The 19,087-nt window shown below is 37.6% G+C and overlaps 2 protein-coding genes across 4 annotated transcripts in view; one reads left to right on the forward strand and one right to left on the reverse strand.

Moving 5' to 3' along the window:
* The window catches only part of LOC134648366 (protein lifeguard 4-like), a 357,077-nt gene extending 356,968 nt beyond the window's left edge, over positions 1–109 (reverse strand). Inside the window, exon 1 of the mRNA XM_063502887.1 lies at positions 98–109. The gene's annotated coding sequence lies outside the window, so the exon portion shown is untranslated. The remainder of the gene's footprint in view (positions 1–97) is intronic.
* LOC134648320 (neuroligin-1-like) overlaps positions 1–19,087 on the forward strand; it is a 265,829-nt gene that overhangs the window by 188,809 nt on the left and 57,933 nt on the right. The window contains exons 2-3 of one of the 3 annotated variants that reach the window (XM_063502820.1): positions 10,751–10,868; positions 17,872–18,064. In XM_063502820.1, coding sequence (XP_063358890.1) covers positions 10,772–10,868; positions 17,872–18,064 — 290 coding nt within the window. In that variant the 5' untranslated portion in view covers positions 10,751–10,771. Of the gene's footprint in view, positions 1–10,741; positions 10,869–11,107; positions 11,192–17,871; positions 18,065–19,087 lie in introns of those variants that run through there. The other 2 variants (XM_063502821.1, XM_063502822.1) reach the window with 2 other exon arrangements.

Consider the following 19,087-nt stretch of genomic DNA (forward strand, 5'->3'; position numbering starts at 1 on the left):
GTTGATCGCAATATTCAGGTCGGGATTGTGTTGTTTATATCCCACAATGAATGGAAACACCTAAGGAGCGACATAATATAGGTTATCAACAATAATTGCATGTAAAAATAACGGGTTAGCACTGATTGATAGCACGTAATTGTTTCCCGGATTAGCAATGTAATATTTTTGTATCAATTATTTATGTTTCTATTAATTATCCCCCAGTCAATTCGCCACCAAAGGTTTGCTTTGTTGATGTGGTCGTGATCGTACAATCTTAGGCTTAGATTTTTTTCTGCCGGATTTTCGTTTAACTTAAGAGAACAAACAAGTCATTGTGAAAAAATATAATAATTTTGATATTAATAGCATGATCATGAAACTCAAGATTCAAATTATACTTAAACAAAAAAGTGTTGTAGTATGAAATAAATATAAAATATGGAAAATTATCTTTCTTTTAGAACAAAAGTCAACAAAACTTCGACCAAATGCGCTTGTCGCCAAACTCAGTACCGGGAGCAAACCCTAGTCGCGACCCTCTAGCCTCGAAGACAATTTCTCTCATTTTGACGTTCAAACGCGGGACATTTTGTCTCCCATAGTACACTCGTGCTACGATTTTCGAGAGTATCCCGCGTGGAACTGTCAAACGACAAAATTATGTCGCTTTGACATTTGTCCGCGAGACAGCGGGTTGTCGCGCGGCTCTTATGCTACCGATTCGCGAGAGAGCTCTATGTCGCGGCATTTTCTCGCCTGTCGACTGTCGCGCCCATCATGTGCTAGCCGTGCTGTATCAATATACAGTTTCAGAAAATAACAATTGCATGTTGTAATCTAAATTAAACTTTCGTGAGACATATTTTAAACTATTTAGACGACAACGGTTTCAGTCATCGCACCGCCGCGAGCACTGGAGCCTAGAAGGACCCTCGACGGGCCCGAAACATGTCGCCAATAGGGACTAAAAATGTAAGTGAGTGAAACCGTTGTCGTCTAAACAGTTTATTGCATGTTGTATTTTACAACAAAATATTTAAAAAAACCTCCAAATAAATGAGCAGCTTTTTTTTTGATGTTTCAAAGATTACGTAAAGTCTATTTTTTTATTCGGTAGACTAAAATGACATTTCATAGTATGAAATGACATTTTATGTTCATACTATGAAATGTCATTTTAGTCTACCGAATAAAAAATAGACTAGGTGCGAAATTCTTAAAACTGGGTCAAAGAAGGAGGCCTCATTTATGTTTCGCATCCTCGTCACAATTTTGAACAATATCTTCATTCGCGGTGTGGGAAATAATTGCGGCAAAGGACGATAGATTCCAAAATTCAAATTCGCTCGGTAACGTGGTGAATTTATCAGCGATTCAGGAACGTGGCTAATAGGCCAGTTAGTTGAAAATTTGATTTATGAAGTGAAAATTGAAAATTATCTTACTCCTGTTTGTTTATAGGAGCCATACTCGTAATCTAGGTACCTACTTCTCAAAATTACATACCTAACCCTTATGTAATTTCCTATCAAACCCTACCCAGGTGTTAAAATTTAACCATTATTCAAATGTGTTGAAAACTATTTCTAATAAAACTGACTCATTAATTTATTGCTCTATCTCCCTTATGCGGCCAATGATGTACCGTGTTTACCCCAACCTCATCATCATCATGGACACATTTGACCAAATTTCATTTATACAACTCAATATACTTTACAGATAGACAATAATTGATTAAAGAAGAGTCAGACGACAGGTGGTCATTGATAAAAAACCAATCCCTTGCAGACACAGACAAGACATCCTCCAGACTGAGCATAGTGGCGCTACCCCCTCTGCCACAAATATACGGTAGTTTTACTCCATTTTCGAGTCAAAGTGTCTTTGTGTGACGTCCGTGTCTTTGAACGGACCAATCACGGCACGGGACTCGCTCACCTCGTCCCCCGCACCCCAGTATTTTTGGCAGCATCGGTTTCATGAAATAATTGCTCTAAACTCCGTCTAGAGGATTCCTAGTCTATGCTTGCAGACAACAGAACTTGTATCGTGTTACGAAAATTTCAATAAAATGAGATATTTCAACTCTCGAAAAAGTGAAATTTCCCTAGTCCTCATTCATTACAAATGTATTAATACACAAAACATCAGACGACAAAAACATATCCGCAGTTATCCCGTCATTATTGAAAGAAGATAACATTATACCAATATTCCCTTGACTAAATAAAAATCCTGTATTCATCCAAGATAAATCAGTCGCCGTGCCATCTGATATTCCTTTGTTTCTGTATTATTGTATTATTCTTATTTCCATTCGAAACAAAAGAAACCTTGACGAGTAGGATTTACAGGGCCTTTAGTATTTTTCTGGAGCGCTGAAGAATACTAATAAAGTGGGTTACGGCGTGATTCAAGTTTAATATTGTAATAAGAACTGGTTATGATGTCTAAATTACTGTGGTTTGGTGAATAAAAAAACATTTTGAAGCAGACTTTCGTCAATATTTTTTTATGACATAGGAGGCAATCGCGCACATAAATCGCCTGATGGTAAGCGATTACCGTCGCCTATGGTCGCCTAACACCAGAGGGGTATGACGTGCGTTGCCGGACTTTGAGACGAAAGTACGTTATTTTCTATTTCAGGGTTGGTAAACACCTAATCTATGCCATAAAACTATTTTGAATCCTTTGCGTAAGAACTAGCTCTGAAGTTAGAAAACCATCATGTTTCTATTGCCCAATTTGATATTTTGATCTAAGATCTAGTCGTTTAAGTACTATTAAATTACGTACACAATACAAATAGACAAATTTGGCATCTTTTCAGCAATATGTCATCTATCCATGTTTTTGACTGACCCAACATTTTACTTATCACTTCTATATTATTTTTTTATATTCCCCATATCAAATAGCTAGCACAAACAATAGCTGTCGAAACTATCGGATATAGGATGTAAAAAAATTATGCTTTAGTTCATAACTCTCTATTTTAAGCCCAAAAGCCCGCGTAAGCCGATCTGCGATTCAAAATGATAATAGGTGTGTAGCGTTTAAAGCCACACACATTTATTTTGTAACTTGACTCGTCTTTTATGCGAGTTGGTTGTTTTTTTTTTCACCGAATTCAAATTGGCAGTCAAAACTTAAAATATTTTAACCCACAACCATATTGGAAGAGGTGAACAACAGTGAATAGTGAACCGAAATGGTGAAATAAGTTGGCTGTAGCAAATGGGTCGTTAACGGTTCTAGCTTCAACGAAACGTAACGTTAACGTTGTATTTATAGTACCATACAAATATTGTGAATGTAGTGGTAATCATGAAATAAAAGCATTTTTATTATTTCCATATCCGTTTTTGATGAGAAAATGTTAAACGTACAATGTATGATATATGACACTAAAGTGTTGGATATGCCACACTTTTGTGATAATTTTCTGTTAACAGAGTGTTAATATCAGTAAAATGCGGATATGGCACAACATTTTTGAAAAATGTTAATTTTCAAAAACCGATTAGTGACAATTATAGCATATTTTTCGTTATTTTAGAAATCATTAAAAAACGGTTTTGCTCAAATAACACGGATATGGCACAAACGTTTTCTCAGCCGGCGAACTAGTTGATTTCGTAACGTTACGTAAACTAGGAATTATTCTGGGAAACGTGTTTTAAAAAACCATGTAGTATTATCCAGCAAAGGAATAAAATAAAATAGCAAGGTCATAGTTTAAATCATTGTTTTACAAATATCCGCGTAAGAGGAGCATCTGTCTTAAAGATCAAATACATTTATTTCATGTTGTGAATTAAAGTCCTAATCCGAAACGCAATGCTCCTAACCTACCAGAAAATATGTTTTTCCAAGCCGCAAAGTTAATTTGGCAAAGTGGAAGTAAGCAACAAATAATATTAATAATTCCGTTCACAAAAAGGGCACAGATAAGGGCGTTGAATAAATAATGTCGTTGGGAGCGACAATATGCCATTGTTTCTGTCTAGTTGCTCGGTCGAACGAAAAGAGGCATTCGAACTTTGTAAATGTGATTTTGACGTAATATTTCTCTCATTACCTCTGACTCGCACTTGTTAGCTAATACTTAGATGCTTAGAGAGAAAAGCCCGGTTACAAAAACCACACTTGTTGGACTGACCATCGTCACTCAGCAGTGAACTATGAATCTTTCCATAAATAGAAACCAGCCAAGTGCGAGTCAGACTTGCGTTCCAAGGGTTCCGACTAAGTTAAGTCCGACTCACGTTTGACTGCACATTTCTAATAGGTTTTCCTGTCATCTGTACCTAGGTAAAGAACTATTTTGTGTTTTTTTTTTTCAAAATTTTTGACACAGTAGTTTCGGAATGGTCGGATAGACAGACAGACGCACGCGTGATCTTATAAGGGTTCCGTTTTTCCTTTTGAGGTACGGAACCATAAAAATAGCGAACGCTTTAAAGTTGCCAAATGGTTTGGCGTAATCGACCCATAAATCTACCAAAAGCATAAGGCACACGCGCTACAATGCATAAAGGATAGGTACTGCTACATGAAAAAGATGTTACATGGTTAGTCTTTTATACGTTGTTACACATTAGATGATGGCCTTTTTGGCTTCCCATTACAGAAATCAAATCAAGATCAGATTTCTAAAGTGCCAACCGGGCTCGATGCCAGTTTCCATTCGGGGCGTTATTGAGCGAAAGATTCTGTACAAACAATGATCTTGTGTATTTTAGGAAAGGAAAGGATGCTTCCAAAGTTTGCTAATGTTTGTTTACTGATCTTCGTTTTTCGTTAACAATTTTGAAACCCTTAACTTTTCAAAACTTGCTATTTCAGTCAGTCTCCGTACAAAAAGTACTGAAGCTGTCAGAACTGAAGTAGCATGACAAGTACGAACGTTTTAGAGAAAGTACGATGAAAAACAATTATGGCCATTCTGTAAACCGCTGTCAGATTACTCTTTCTAATTCTGTATATGATTTGGAACAAAAAGTTCAGATACAACTCATACAAAGATCTCTCACATCTTATCGAATCTAAACGCATCCGGTAATCAATGCTACCCCATTCTAATTTTAATAACAATTAATCAGCCGTAAGAGATAGCAAACGGCGGAAACGGAACAAAGAAAACAATCTACAGGCTGATTCTGCTTCAACAATTTGATACGTTTTCATCTCATTTTGATACGACCTTGAGTCGTGTTAGGCTAGGCATCTCACTCACACCAATAAGTTTAAGCGAAATATCGTATGAGACAAATCATGAGAGCATTTCGTCAAGACCAATCAGCGTCAGCGTGAGCTGCCTTATGCTGATTGACGCTCACGAGCTTGATGAAAACAATAAAAAATATTAAATCAGAATCGGACTCCTATTCACGCAAGTTTTGGTTTCAACAAAATCCTCGAACAAACTGAAAGAGATCTTATCTTGTACTTGTTAAAGTTTGTTTTGGTTTGCTTGTTGATGGAAGTAATTAAGAGTCTTAGGTTTTCGTATGTCGGAGACACGTGTTGTGGGTAATACTTTGTGTTCAAAGTCTGTAAAGTTATATTCTTTGAGGATTTAGGATAGACTTTTTGTGCCATTTAAAATGAAACATCAGAACTTTTATAAACATTGGAAAATTAAATTGGCTTCTTGACACTGGTTGATAATAAGCATTATAGATTCATCATTAAATACAAGATGTATAATTTACGAAACATGTATAATTCGGGAAGAAATATCAGTCCTCAGCACACAAATGAATGTCGACACCGGAATTCAAACCTTAGGACTTCCAGAAGTCAGCAGTAGTATGTAGTCAGATTCTCTACTAACTAGGCTTCAAAGGCAATATAAATATGAGTACCTAATAAACCTTTTAAGGTTCAGCAATACGCTTGTGACAATGCAGTATTTCCAACCGTTCATACTTCACAATCCAGTCCGGGACCTGCCTATATTTGTTTGCCGATTTCAGGATAAATAAAAAACCTCTTTACGTATTTAAATTACCAACCCTCAAAATATCGAAGAACTTTCAAATTCACGAGAAAATCCCACAAGTCGAATGTTTACGGAATTGGGCAGAAAGTTGGCAACTCTTCCTTAAGTCCCTTTCAACTAGTTTTGACAGGCACTATGTGTGTTGTTGAAAACTTGCGTGATCAAAGCTCCTGTGCCGGTCAGACTTGGATAATGGAAGTAAATCTACTGTTTTGGCGTTATTCATAAACAGCTGCTAACTTAATCAGTTGATCATCGTCGTTTGTCTCTATCTGTCATTGAGCCATAAAGAGGGACAAACGACAATCATTAACATCAGCTGATTAACTTTAGCAGACGTTTATGAATAACGCCATTGTGTTTACAAACTTAGGTAGGTACACTACTTATTGAATCTAGGATATATCCTTAATAACAGTTAGTTACAAGGAAGCAATTTTGCATAACTCTTATTTCAAACACTATTTCAAGATTTTTAACCTACACAAAACGTTATAGATTTATTTTATTTTATTTATTATTAAAATAGAAGTTACATAATTATTGTTACTTATCTGCCAAACTGCATAGTTTGTTGGCAGAAAACTTATTTTTATTGGCACAATTTTCATCTTAGAAAACGTGCAATTGTCATCAAACTGGTGCAATTTTCATCTTGGAAAACCTGCGACGACTTATCAAAATCGACGGTAACATTCAAGCTGACATCGCTCCAAGTACTCCTGATAGTTCTCTCGTAACTGTTGAATTATGTCCGTATAATCCGCATTGTTAGCTCTAAGTCCAACCATGTTCTCATTCGCTAGACAATCATGGACTAGAGTCTAGTTTTAAGGACATCCAATGTAGCCTGACCTCAAGAGACTACCTAACAATTCTGTGGAAACAGAGATTCTTAACGAATCACTGATTCATGAAGCGACTGGAACGAAGAGCAATGTTCGCGGAGTACGTTTTCTAAAGTGGCGAGCTTGCCTGTGATCACAGCGAGTAATTGTAGGAACAGTATAACAGAATGTCGTTCTTTGCTTTTGTATCGTTTTGAAGACCTCGCCATTTTGCTCCTTTAGAGTCTCAAGACACGGAATTGTGTCCGGCGTTAATTTAAAACAGAGCTTGAAGAACAGCATAACTGTAGGTTGTCATGAAACTGAGGAGAGTTCTTTAAATAAGGTGAGAGGTAGATTGCGACTGCAGCAGCATTAACGAATGTAACCTTGAAATGAAAGTTTGAGAATGCAGCAGCGTTTGCTTCATAGACAGCAATTCGGCAACCAAAGCAACCCAACAATATTTAAGATATTTACCGTGGCATCTCCCATTTCCTTCTCTCAAAGCTATACCGGTTAAGTTTCATTTATCTTTGTTGCAGATGAACTCACTATCCTCCCGAGTCCCTGAGGCCTTTATAAAAGATTTAATTCTAATCTAATTTTGAATTCAATACTGCAATAATGACAAGGGGGACTCAGGAGGCTATAACTACTACAAATTGAGTTGTAACCTGTTGGTTACAACAGCTTACAGCTTTCGTACTGTTTTTCTCTTGTGCCCACCCCCGGTGACAGCGACACGGTCGGGGCGTTCTTTCAACCCTCAAATCGGAACGTTACGGCTGCATTGGAAACCTATTATTTCCTCTCCGTGTCTCTGAACGTGGTGAATGCCATTCAATTTGACAATTTTGGTAAAGATAGACGCTTACTGGTGGTCAAAGAATTTCATGAATTACACGTTTTTTTAATGGGCAGTTGTTCTACATTGAAAGGAGATTTTATTACCTTATTTTTTATGGTATCATTTTAATATATCTTTTGACTGCATGGTTAGCATAACTAAAATATTTAGTATGTGCAAAATGTACCGATTAACTGAACAAAAAAAAAACAATTTAAGTAAATAAAATAAAAAATAAAAAAAAATTATGGACATTAAATTGGGCTATTTTATATAAGTAACCTTATTATTTCTTAATTTATCAATATAACTTAGAATAGCTCCCTTGCTATTAGGCAGGAGCCTATCAAGTCATGTTCACGTTGTGGAATCTTTCAGCATCATAAACCCGCAGCATATCGAGAATTCTCAAAATTCCTCAACATTTTAATGAACTGCCGCGCGAGTGTGCGCCAGACTTTAAACCATTCCTTTGTGCGACGCGCTTTGAGCGTTGGTTTGTTTTACGCCTTTGTCAGTCCAATTACGTACCGAGCTCGGCGAATAGAAGGCTCGAAAAACCAGAACTCCTAGTGTAGATATATTATATTCTTTTGATATCCTCGCGATAAGTTACTCGTGTTTTCGGTTATCAAATTGGGTCCCAGCACAATTTTTGAAAAAACAAGCAACAAGTTGCACTCCAGGAGTGCCGGCAGAAGTGAAAACTCAATGACATTGTAACCGATAACTACAGAAATATCTACATTTCATCCGAGCGAAGCCGGGTTTAAATCTAGTATATTTATAAAGTACTCACTCATTTTCTTTCGCTATTTTACACAGACAGTCAAGCCATCATCAGTCACAGTCGCAGTTGTGTGAATAAATACATATGTATCCTTATATATTTGTATCATTCAAACGCTTTTTTAACGCGCGTTGAAAAAGCTGCCATGCAAATAGGGCCTTACGCTTGTTTAAAATTCGAAATTCAAATTTGTAGCGTTAATTGTTTAAAATTCGAATAGACATTGTAAAGTTACCCTGCAGACCTCGCATCTAAATATATTTGGTCATGGTATTTTGAGTTTTATTCACTAGTACTAGAGTTCACTTTTATTAGCGATTTCATCAAGATGGAGCTTTATTTGTTTAAAATTCGAATAGAAATTGTAAAGTTACCTTGCAGACCTCGCATCAAAATATATTTGGTCATATTTTGAGTTTTATTCACCAGTACTAGAGTTCACTTTTATTAGCGATTTCATCAAGATGTAGCTTTGATGAATTATGTCATTGAGTGGTCTTTACGGTCCTTACGGTCCTTACGGTCCTAACGCTCTCGAGTTTATAATTTTTTCCCCACCTCAAAAAGTGCCCAGCGCCGCTAAAGAAGTTTTCACTTCAAAAAAAATCGTCCAGTAATATTTATCTGAAAATTCAAGTCTCTAAAGGAGCGGTCGGCAACCTGCGGCCCGCGAACCTGTCTGTTACAAATGACACACGAAAATGTCTAATAAAGCCATGCCCGCGTCAACTTCGTTATGTGGCCCTTGGCTGCTAAAAGGTTGCCGACCGCTGCTCTAAAGCATTGAATTAAATTAGTTTCATTAGATTATACCAGGAGCCTAAATAACTTTTTAGAGTCCTAGAAGAGTCCTACAGAAATTCTAATGGACTTAGCCCAAAAGTCGTAAGGGCTACAAAGAGTTTACCAACTAATTACTTTGTAAATATTTCCTACATCTATTTTCGTTTAGGGAACTGGGTCACTCAATGGACCCTTCAGACAAAGTGTTTCGAGGACCGGACCCGCGTGCGCTTGACATCGCGGACTATTTGTCTCCTGGCACAAAAAGGGATTTTTGGACCCCCTGTAACGTTGTTGCTAATGTTGCTTGTGAAATGGAATCTTTGGGCCGGGTCGAGTGTACTCGCCCACACTGTTAACTGTACAACGGTGGACCTTATGCGTTTTGTAATAAGGTTCACCGATGTACAGTTAGGAGTGTTACTGTTTGTACATTCCTGCTTTTGTTAGTTTGATGGTAACTGTAATTTTGTTATAAAAATATAGGTAGAAAATGAACTATTTTTTTTTGATTATGCATTGCACTTTTATTTAGCTTGACTGCGTATATTTGTATTAGGTATGTGTTTCAAATCTTCTCCTACATAGATTTGAACTAATATTTCCTAGTAGGTATATTTGGTATACTTCCGTAATTCCGATGGTAATACAATATTAATTAATCTCACATGGAGCGGACCTGATGATGCAGTCGGAAAGTAACCGAAGGAAATCCTCGATGACCTCGATGGAAAAACACAAACACAATAAGCTTGCGCTATGAGAAAGGTCTCTAAATTTAGATCGACATGCAAATGAGAAGAAGTACACAGTCAGCAATAAAAGTGTTTGTCACACACAATTTATCTGACAATAACTTGTTAAATTTGCTCGCGAAAAATTGGTGCTCATTGAACATGATATTTCCAACCATTTTAGTTATTCATCGTTCCGTTCAGCTTCAGCTATCCGTGATAGATGAATGCTATAGAACAAATAGACGTGATAATTCGTGAGTTTGACTTGCATTGGAAATAAAACGGTTTAGTTTTAGCGAATAAATGTCGGGGTTGAAATAAAATGGCGGCGCCATTTAACAAATTGTGTTTGAGGGTGATTTAAATGACGTTTTTGGGATGTTTGTTGTGTTTTATTATGTATGTCAGAATGAAATAAACTTTTTTATCTTTGTCTGTATATAGTTAAGGACTAGAAACTATAGGTATTTTGATTTTGATCACAGTAAATATGTATGTTAATTTTAGTTGCTAATCAATTATAAGTAGATTCAAAGAAAGTATTTAAGTATCAACATAAGTTTATTTCTACTCGTTACTTAAGTTTAATATTTGGATCAAAATCTCATAGCCCAAATAATAATCAAGAACTTTTATTTATGTAGCTCTTGACTCGACTTTAATGAATTGATTATACGACACTTTAATGAGCTATAATGAATTTTATCAATACTATAATGGTCATCAGGTTGATTTTCTTCTCTAATGTACATTTTTTGTTCACAGGCCAGCGTCGCGTGATGGCGCATGGAGTGCGCATGGAGCTGGTGGGCGACGCTGGTGCTGGCGTCCCTGGTCGCGGCGGGGCCTCGCTACAGCTCGCGCATCGTGCACACTCACGCAGGTATAGCATACTTACGCGGTGAACGGCGCATGGAGGTGGTGGGCGACGCTGGTGCTGGCGTCCCTGGTCACGGCGGGGCCTCGCTACAGCTCGCGCATCATGCATACTCACGCAGGTATAGCATACGCAGCGCATGGAGCTGGTGGGCAACGCTGGTGCTGGCGTCCCTGGTCATGGCGGGGCCTCGCTACAGCTCGCGCATCGTGCACACTCACGCAGGTATAGCATACGCAGCGCATGGAGCTGGTGGGCAACGCTGGTGCTGGCGTCCCTGGTCATGGCGGGGCCTCGCTACAGCTCGCGCATCGTGCACACTCACGCAGGTATAGCATACGTGGTGCACGGCGCATGGAGCTGGAGGGCGACGTTGGTACTGGCGTCCCTGGTCACGGCGGGGCCTCGCTACAGCTCTCACGCAGGTACCTATAGCATATGCGGCGGAAAATTCTTTGGCACGATACGCCTCAAGTATTATGCACGCTGCTTTACTGGTCGGCGATCCATTGTCATTAATCAATGTGCAACACTCACAAAACTAAAACACCCCCCGCGTCTCCCTCGCACTAAACTTCGCATTCTAAAATTGTTTCAATTTTCAGAACTCAGCCGCTGTAGGTACAAGGCTGGTACAAGGGTGTACCGATAGAAGCTAAACCGATGTAGATAAGTATATGGCATTATAAAATGTAGGTACGCGGCCTTTCATCAGGGTTTCGACAAGGGAATTAGTGGCATATTAATAAACTGTTAACGTAGTTAGACAGGTTTCCATATTGTAGTTCCGTAGTTTATAATGAAGTTTAAACTAGGGATTTAACTAGTTATGTTCCGCTTATAAATTAAGCTTAGTAATGGATGAAGTGAGTTTAAATATGTATTTACGCACTAGTAAAAAAAATGTTTCTCGTGTATAACGGCCTCCTACCTTAGTCGGTATTTACTACAGAACACATACGTTTATGCTTAGACTAGCTTCTGCCCATGATTTGGTCTGCGTGGAATGATATATGATGATCCCCGGGATTACGAGGCCTCAAAATATCTCCATACCCAATTTCATCTAAATTGGTTCAGCAATTTAAGCGTGTAGTGTGCGTGTAACAGACAGAGTTATTTTCGAATTTATAATATTAGCGGGGATATACTTAAAAAATAGTCATACCACAGACTAATTTGTTATTCCACTAACCCAGTGTCAGAACTGATAGTTAATTTAAAATTCCATTACATTGTAGAAATCATTGTATTGTTGTCTGTTTTTTTGAGTGTCGTTGGCGTATGTGTCGTCTCATAGTTTTAAGTCAGGTCCCCACTGAAAACCAGCGCCACGGATTGCCGCGGCATTATGCTGAGTCCGGGGGTCCTATTTTAGCGTCCAATGTTTTTTTTTTATGCCTGTATGTTTTCATTTCTATATGTAATATGTTGTGGCGTTAAATAAATGTATTTTATTTCTTTCTTTCTTTCAAATCTATTTTAACCAATTATAAAACCTTTTATTCTTTCTAATCAATCAAGTAAAAATAATGAAAGACCAATATGATTATATATTTTTTAATTTAATTTCACAGACGTTTCTGCTTGTAAAAAATTAAATTAGACCAATATTTATTGGAAATACTAACATTTTTCAAACAAGACCTTTCCCAATTTTCAATTATCTTTAACAAAGCAAAATAATAACATATCATATCAGGCGACTTTATTTAACCATCACGAGTAAACATCAATGAAAATAAAAAATGGAGGATACATTTTATTTAAACACTTAAAAACAGTGTGTGAAAATATTAAAAGTGAACGATTTGGTAAGTAAGTAAATATTCTTGATAATAATAACTTACGTACACGCCCTTACCCAGATTCGAACCCGGGACTTCCAGCATCTGCAAGGCCACTACCGGCTAGCCTAGGAGGCAGTTAAAGTCTCATTTTATTTTTGGATCCATAAAGGCACATTGAAGCCTAATTCTTTCAGTAAAATATTCTTACCCAAATCGTTCCCTAGCCTCCGCCGGATTCCCGGATTTTTTTAACCTAAAAAGACCTGTTATAAATACAATTTAGGTATACTACCTAACGCATTAAAAGGGTTGAAACTACGCATACATAAATAATACTAGCCTCAAGCGAAATACATAAAGTAATTAAATCATTAATATTTAAATTGCGTTTAGGCCGCATGTAATATGCCGACGCAGGTAGCTTTCAGAGGAAAACTGGTGACCGCTTTTCCATATTCCATACAAACGTGGTTATCATTTTCCTTCGAAAATTGATGTCATGGAACATTCTTTACACAATACGATGTATTAACTATAGCTATGACCCTTCGTTTGACTTTTTGCCCGAGCGTTAGCGAAGGTCTCTCATTTTGAGATTGGGCAAAAATGCTTTAGTATGTCCGGATGTTCTCCTCTGCAGGGCGCATTTTTCAAGCAGTGAAATTTTGTGATTAGATTACGATAGTTAGAAAGAATTTTTCCGTCGTTTAGTTTTTTGGAAAAAGTTAATACATACCTAATGGCGGAAATAGACGTAATTATGGACTTAAGTGAACACTATAGTGAATTTGCTGTGATAATGACTAAGTTTTTTTTAATAAGAATTAGACGCAAAAAAGCTCCTAACCCTTATAATAAATGTAAAATAGATTTTTTTTACGAAGTGGCATATAAAATATATGGTTATTATACATAATTTTCTATAAAAGTATTTTCCGCAATATCAATATCCAGAGAGGAAAATTCTAACTTCGCTTGTATGGGGAATCATCCATTTTACAACGATACATCAAATTGTGTAAAATTGTTTTCTACAATCGTAATATTCAGAGAAGAAAATGGGGACTACGTTTGTATGGGGAAGCGGTAATCCACTTTCCCCTTAAGCCCAACAACCCAATCACGGAGCGAAATCCTGAGATTTTGGCGGCAAATGGCGTCGCTTTGTGTTTAACCCGGGGTCAAACTGATTATGCTTCCCCTTAAGGGCAACTAGGGAACAAATCAAATTATTTGATTAAAATATTTTAGTGTGTGTTATTTTATGAAGTCATTTGTAGTCACACGACTGGGTACAACATTCGCCGATATTGGATGGCCTAGTGACTAATATCGGACAATCTCAATACCGGTATTGAAATCTGATACCTATTATTATTGCCGACTGTTTGAAATATTTAGTTACTTAATCATTGAAACCAAAATATTTAGAGGTTGATAAAATTTAAAGGAGGATGGGCAGATTTGTATGGACACTGGCCTATGAACCAATAAGAATAAGCGACATACCATTGGAAAGGTTTTTTTATATACTCCATTTTTTGTATGACGAGACTTGTCAAATCTCTGTTTAAAAAAAACAAATATGACACAAAAAAATATAAGAAAACGAATAAAAAACTTAAATATCGTGACACCAAATCATCCACAATAACAAAACCTTAATGATCTGCGACACAGGAACTTAGTATCGAAAAAAAACTATACAGTCACGTTTAAACTCACACTACTTTTTGCGGTGATAACTTTTTTCACACAAAGATTTGGGACTATCTGCCATAGTAGAAGTATTAGAACTTAGAATAAGCTATCCAGTGACATATAGCTTGTCCTTATTGGTCATTAGGCCAATTTGCCCACCCTCCTTTTATTACCAAAGATATAAATTTCCAATTAAATTAAAATCAAGGGGACCTTTGCCCAGCAGTGGGACACTCAGAGATAGGCTAGAAAAAAAAACTTTCTGGCGCAAGCGCAAAAAATAGTGCATGGAGCGCGCTAGCGCCATTTGTAGGTAAAAAAAATCCTTCGCACGCGTTCGCTTCAGTTAGCTACCTTGGCTACCTTATGTAAATGGTATAGAACCATTTACAAAATCACATATCCCAAGATTTCCGAATCCGCCTTATTTATTTAAGAAAATCCGGGTTAATATCAAAGGCGACTAATTTCAAATACAATTTCGGCATTAATTGTTAACTTTGAAGCGAGATATCTTGAATCGGAGTTATTATATTTGGAAGAGAACATTTAGCTGAGTAATTTAATTTTAGCTGCGTTTCGTTGGGTTGTTTTAACCCTTATGGGGGGGGGGGGGGGCTTTAACCATTTCAGGGTAAGTCGCAATAAAGATAAGGTTTAGGGTAAGTGCGAGTTTATTTTAATGAACATTAGTTGGGAGAAAACACAGATTGTCTGCTTATTAGATTCAACACGCAAGACGACGCTAGGTCACCAGTTTGGTGCTCTTGTACTCTTCGACCCATAGAATTAATATGACTAGAACAACTGTCAATCTTCAAAAGTACGACCAAAAATGAAATGCAAGTGTGTGCGTAAATTGTCTATGTGAGATCAAAAATAGTGATGTCATGTTACAACATATTAATAATCTGTCTATGTTTGATTGCTTTATCGACTACTTTTTCAAATTATGTGTTATTTTAAACGTTAAAATTCTACGACATTATGACGTATAAATAATACTTACACTGCGTGTGCTATCAAAATCGTTGCAGACTTATCTTAATGTAACTCTTACTGTGTTGGAAAGTGAAGTTTAAATTTACCGCTAAACATGAGCACCTTCGAAAAGGTATAACAATCGTTATTATTTGAAGTCGGTTATAAAAGCTAATATCTTAATGATGTCTTGTGAAGAAATAATTACATACCTATTAATATACCGACAAGTTATCGATACTGTCATAAGAACATTTTGTCAAGCCCTAGCGTAAAGTAACAGGTTATGTTTTTACACAAAATATTTTAAATTATAGACTAATATAATAAAATATCAGCACACAAAGGAAGAAAAACTTATAATGAACTTTATAAACTGGCTTCTTACACTTTTTACGCTGTTAATTTGACAAAATATCGTTATGAAAATTTCGCTCGGAATATCATAAATCTTCTGAAATGAGTATTTTCTTGGATTATTTGGCACTGTAACACTGAAATCCGGCACACTACAAGACACCATCTTCACTGAATTACTTTATTTAATACTTTTCGTCCTAATCCGTGTATATTTTTCAATTTGAAAATTACCGTGATACGCTCTTGGCCGTCCGCGGCCGTCGTCAAAGTCAAAAGTGGTCAAGTTTTCTCATTGGTAGTCTGACTTTTTCGCACTCATGGGATGTTCATATACGTGATGGCTTCCCTTTCGCACACTTAAGCTGTCTGTCAAGCGCGAGCGGGAATTGTATGTCTGTGCTTCGACCCAGCGAAGTGACATCTTAGGATCAACTGAAATGCACGGTGCACTGTGTACCTATCATTCATACCTGTTTGGTGGTCAAAAGTCGTGGGAAATTTCGGTTGTGCTGTAGGTATAGACAAGAAAAATTGTTCTAAAAAAACATAATGATGACAAATATTCAGCCAAGACAGACATACACAGAAAAGAGGTTAATAAAGTACCTACCCATCTTATTTTTATTAACAAATAACACTCTCACTCTCGTTAAATATACATAGATAACACTCTTCGGGGCAACTAATACTATCGTAGGTAGTAGGTATTGAGTTTTTAATTGCGTGTATGTTTACTACTTCGTTTACTAATTACAAAAGTTACAATTAACAATATAAATCAATTCCAGAGAGCGCAATAATCATTTTACTATTTTGTGCAGGATACCATTAAGTAGACTTGCCGCGTAGTAATTTGTGTTTACCATGACGTGTAATAAGTACGGAGTCTGAAATTGATAGTCTGTGTAATAAAAGGATTGCCTTAACTTAAATTGTAAATACACTCATGAGCAATGAAAATCGTCAATTTGTATGGAAAAACAAGTACGAAGTCACCTGTTTTAATCGCTTTTAAGTGTAATATGGCTCGCCCGTAGGTTGGAATTAATTTCGCAAAGTATTATGCATGAGAACGTTGTAGGCGGCTTTTATATACCTACTTTGGGAAATATATGTAAATAGATTCAGGAAGTTTGTGGACAGCGGTGTGACGGAACTGAAATGTATACGGTAGAGTTTATTATTTTAGAAGTATAAATAAAATGTTACAAAGTAAAAAGATGAAAAGAAAACGTATTTTTAGAGTACAGATGTAGTGCAAAATTGTTTTCCATCGTATTTTCTCGGAAACGTTCGAATTTGTCATACCTGCTACTTCAGTCAACCTCAGTACTTTTTGTACCGAGACTGGCTGAAATAGTGCGACACGTTCGTACGTTTCCGTGAAAATACGATGGAAAATAATTATGCACTACATGTGTAGAATAGTTGCATTTGCTCCATAGTTGCAGTAAAATTGCCCTGGCTGACCTGTAGTTTGTTTTTGTTTAGCATTAGAAAAATACTACGCGATCTTGACGTGTCTTTTAATTGAAAAACGCTTTTTTAAATCTGTAACTATTATTTATGAAAGCAAAAGTATGTAAATAATCGTATATATGATTCATAATTATTATATATTTGCCGTGACTTATTTCTCAAAAGTATTTCAATAAAAAGACACGTTAATATTTTTTACCTTTTTTCTAATGCTAATAAAACGAACTATAAACACACACAGGACTAAAATAAAGTTGAAAAGAAATATACACGTGTATTATAGTGTAAAAGGCAGTATGCTGGTCGTCCCTGTTTCAGTACCTATATCACCTATATGTAAAATAATTTCGTTGTCATTAGGCGTAAAAATAAGATTTTCTTTTGTGAAGCTACTTATAAACGTCTTTCAAATTTACCAAACGGTTGATAATCGTACATTATTTTTGTAGCAGTAGCCTTAAAATCCCATCTCACCCCCCTTTCATCCCTTCTCTCCCCATTCATAACCCAACTCTCCCCGCCAACCCTACTCACCCCATTTTACGGTATTTTGTTTATTGATGACAATCCGCCATTTTGCATTTTTTTTAATCTGTCAGCTCCCACGGCTCATATATGAGCCAGAACGCTTATGGTGACGTCATATCGTGCTGGGATTCGACAGGTTAATAAAATTGTTAATATTACCTTTGTTCCAGGCGCCATCCGCGGCATCATCGTGGAGCCCGCCTCCCGGCGCCTGGAGCCCGTGGAGGTGTTCCGCGGGGTGCCGTACGCGGGGGCGCCGCCGCGGATGGCGCCCCCGCCGCCGGCGCCCGCCTGGCCCGGCACCCGGCTCGCCGACGCATTCGCGCCCGTCTGCCCGCAGCGCGCACCAGACATATCCAACAAGTACCGCAGTCACTTATTTGGTCTATTACAATGTAGTTCAACCCATTCACTCGCTCACTTAGGGCCAGTTGCACCAACCACATTTGACAGACTGATCAACCTCAGCCGGCGCGCCTCGGCGCTTTACTATGAAATTTTCCATACATAACAATTTAGCGATCTCCTTAATGATACGTACGAACAGTTTGGTGCAAGCGACCCTTAATCAGTCATTATTCGGTCACTCAGAAAGTCACTCACTCGCTTACTAACTCGCTCACTATGTAACCCCCGTTGCCGCTCCCTCGCATCATCATCATGCATCGTCCCGTCTTAAGCCCATCACCATGTTTCGGGGGTATAAAATACTAATCGTCATTATATGACCTACTCAAAAGCACAGAAGTAATGTGATAAGCGATAACGCTACGCTTGTAAACACGAAAAGCAATCCCGCTAAGTTCCCCACATTTATCCCAACCGGCCAATAAATTAGGAAAACCACGAAAATACCCATGAATAGGCTGCTATTCCAAAGTTACAAGGACATATTAAATCATGCCAACTTTCGCGACGCATGGCCCGCAACATGCTTTGCCCTGAGGCCTATTCTGTATTCAAAATTTATATGGTTTGCAACTTTTTATGATATGACCTTGACCGTGATCACTAATCAGCGGAAGCGGCGTTAGAATCGTTTCAAAATGTATTTCACTCGCACTTGGCGAGTAAGATGCCGTGACACGACTTGAGGTGTCGTTCGGATGGCCACTGCAGCTGTATTACCGTTACGGCGTTACTGATGCGGCATGGACGCGGCTGCTGTATTTGTCAATTTCCTCGATAGAATGAGTGGCGTTCGACGCCGCATTACTTTCATGATTCCAACTTTCGGTACGTCACAGTTATCTAATTGACAGTGACAGCGGCTACTATGTCAAGGTCGCAGCAGTAATGCAGCTGCGGTTACCATTCAAACGTCTCCTAAGGTAATGTCTCAACTTAACTGTCGTATCAGGCTGTCAAAATGCTGCGGTGAAGATG

Source organism: Cydia amplana, chromosome 5, assembly GCF_948474715.1.
Source record: "Cydia amplana chromosome 5, ilCydAmpl1.1, whole genome shotgun sequence".
In the NCBI taxonomy this organism is placed as follows: Eukaryota; Metazoa; Arthropoda; class Insecta; order Lepidoptera; family Tortricidae; genus Cydia; species Cydia amplana.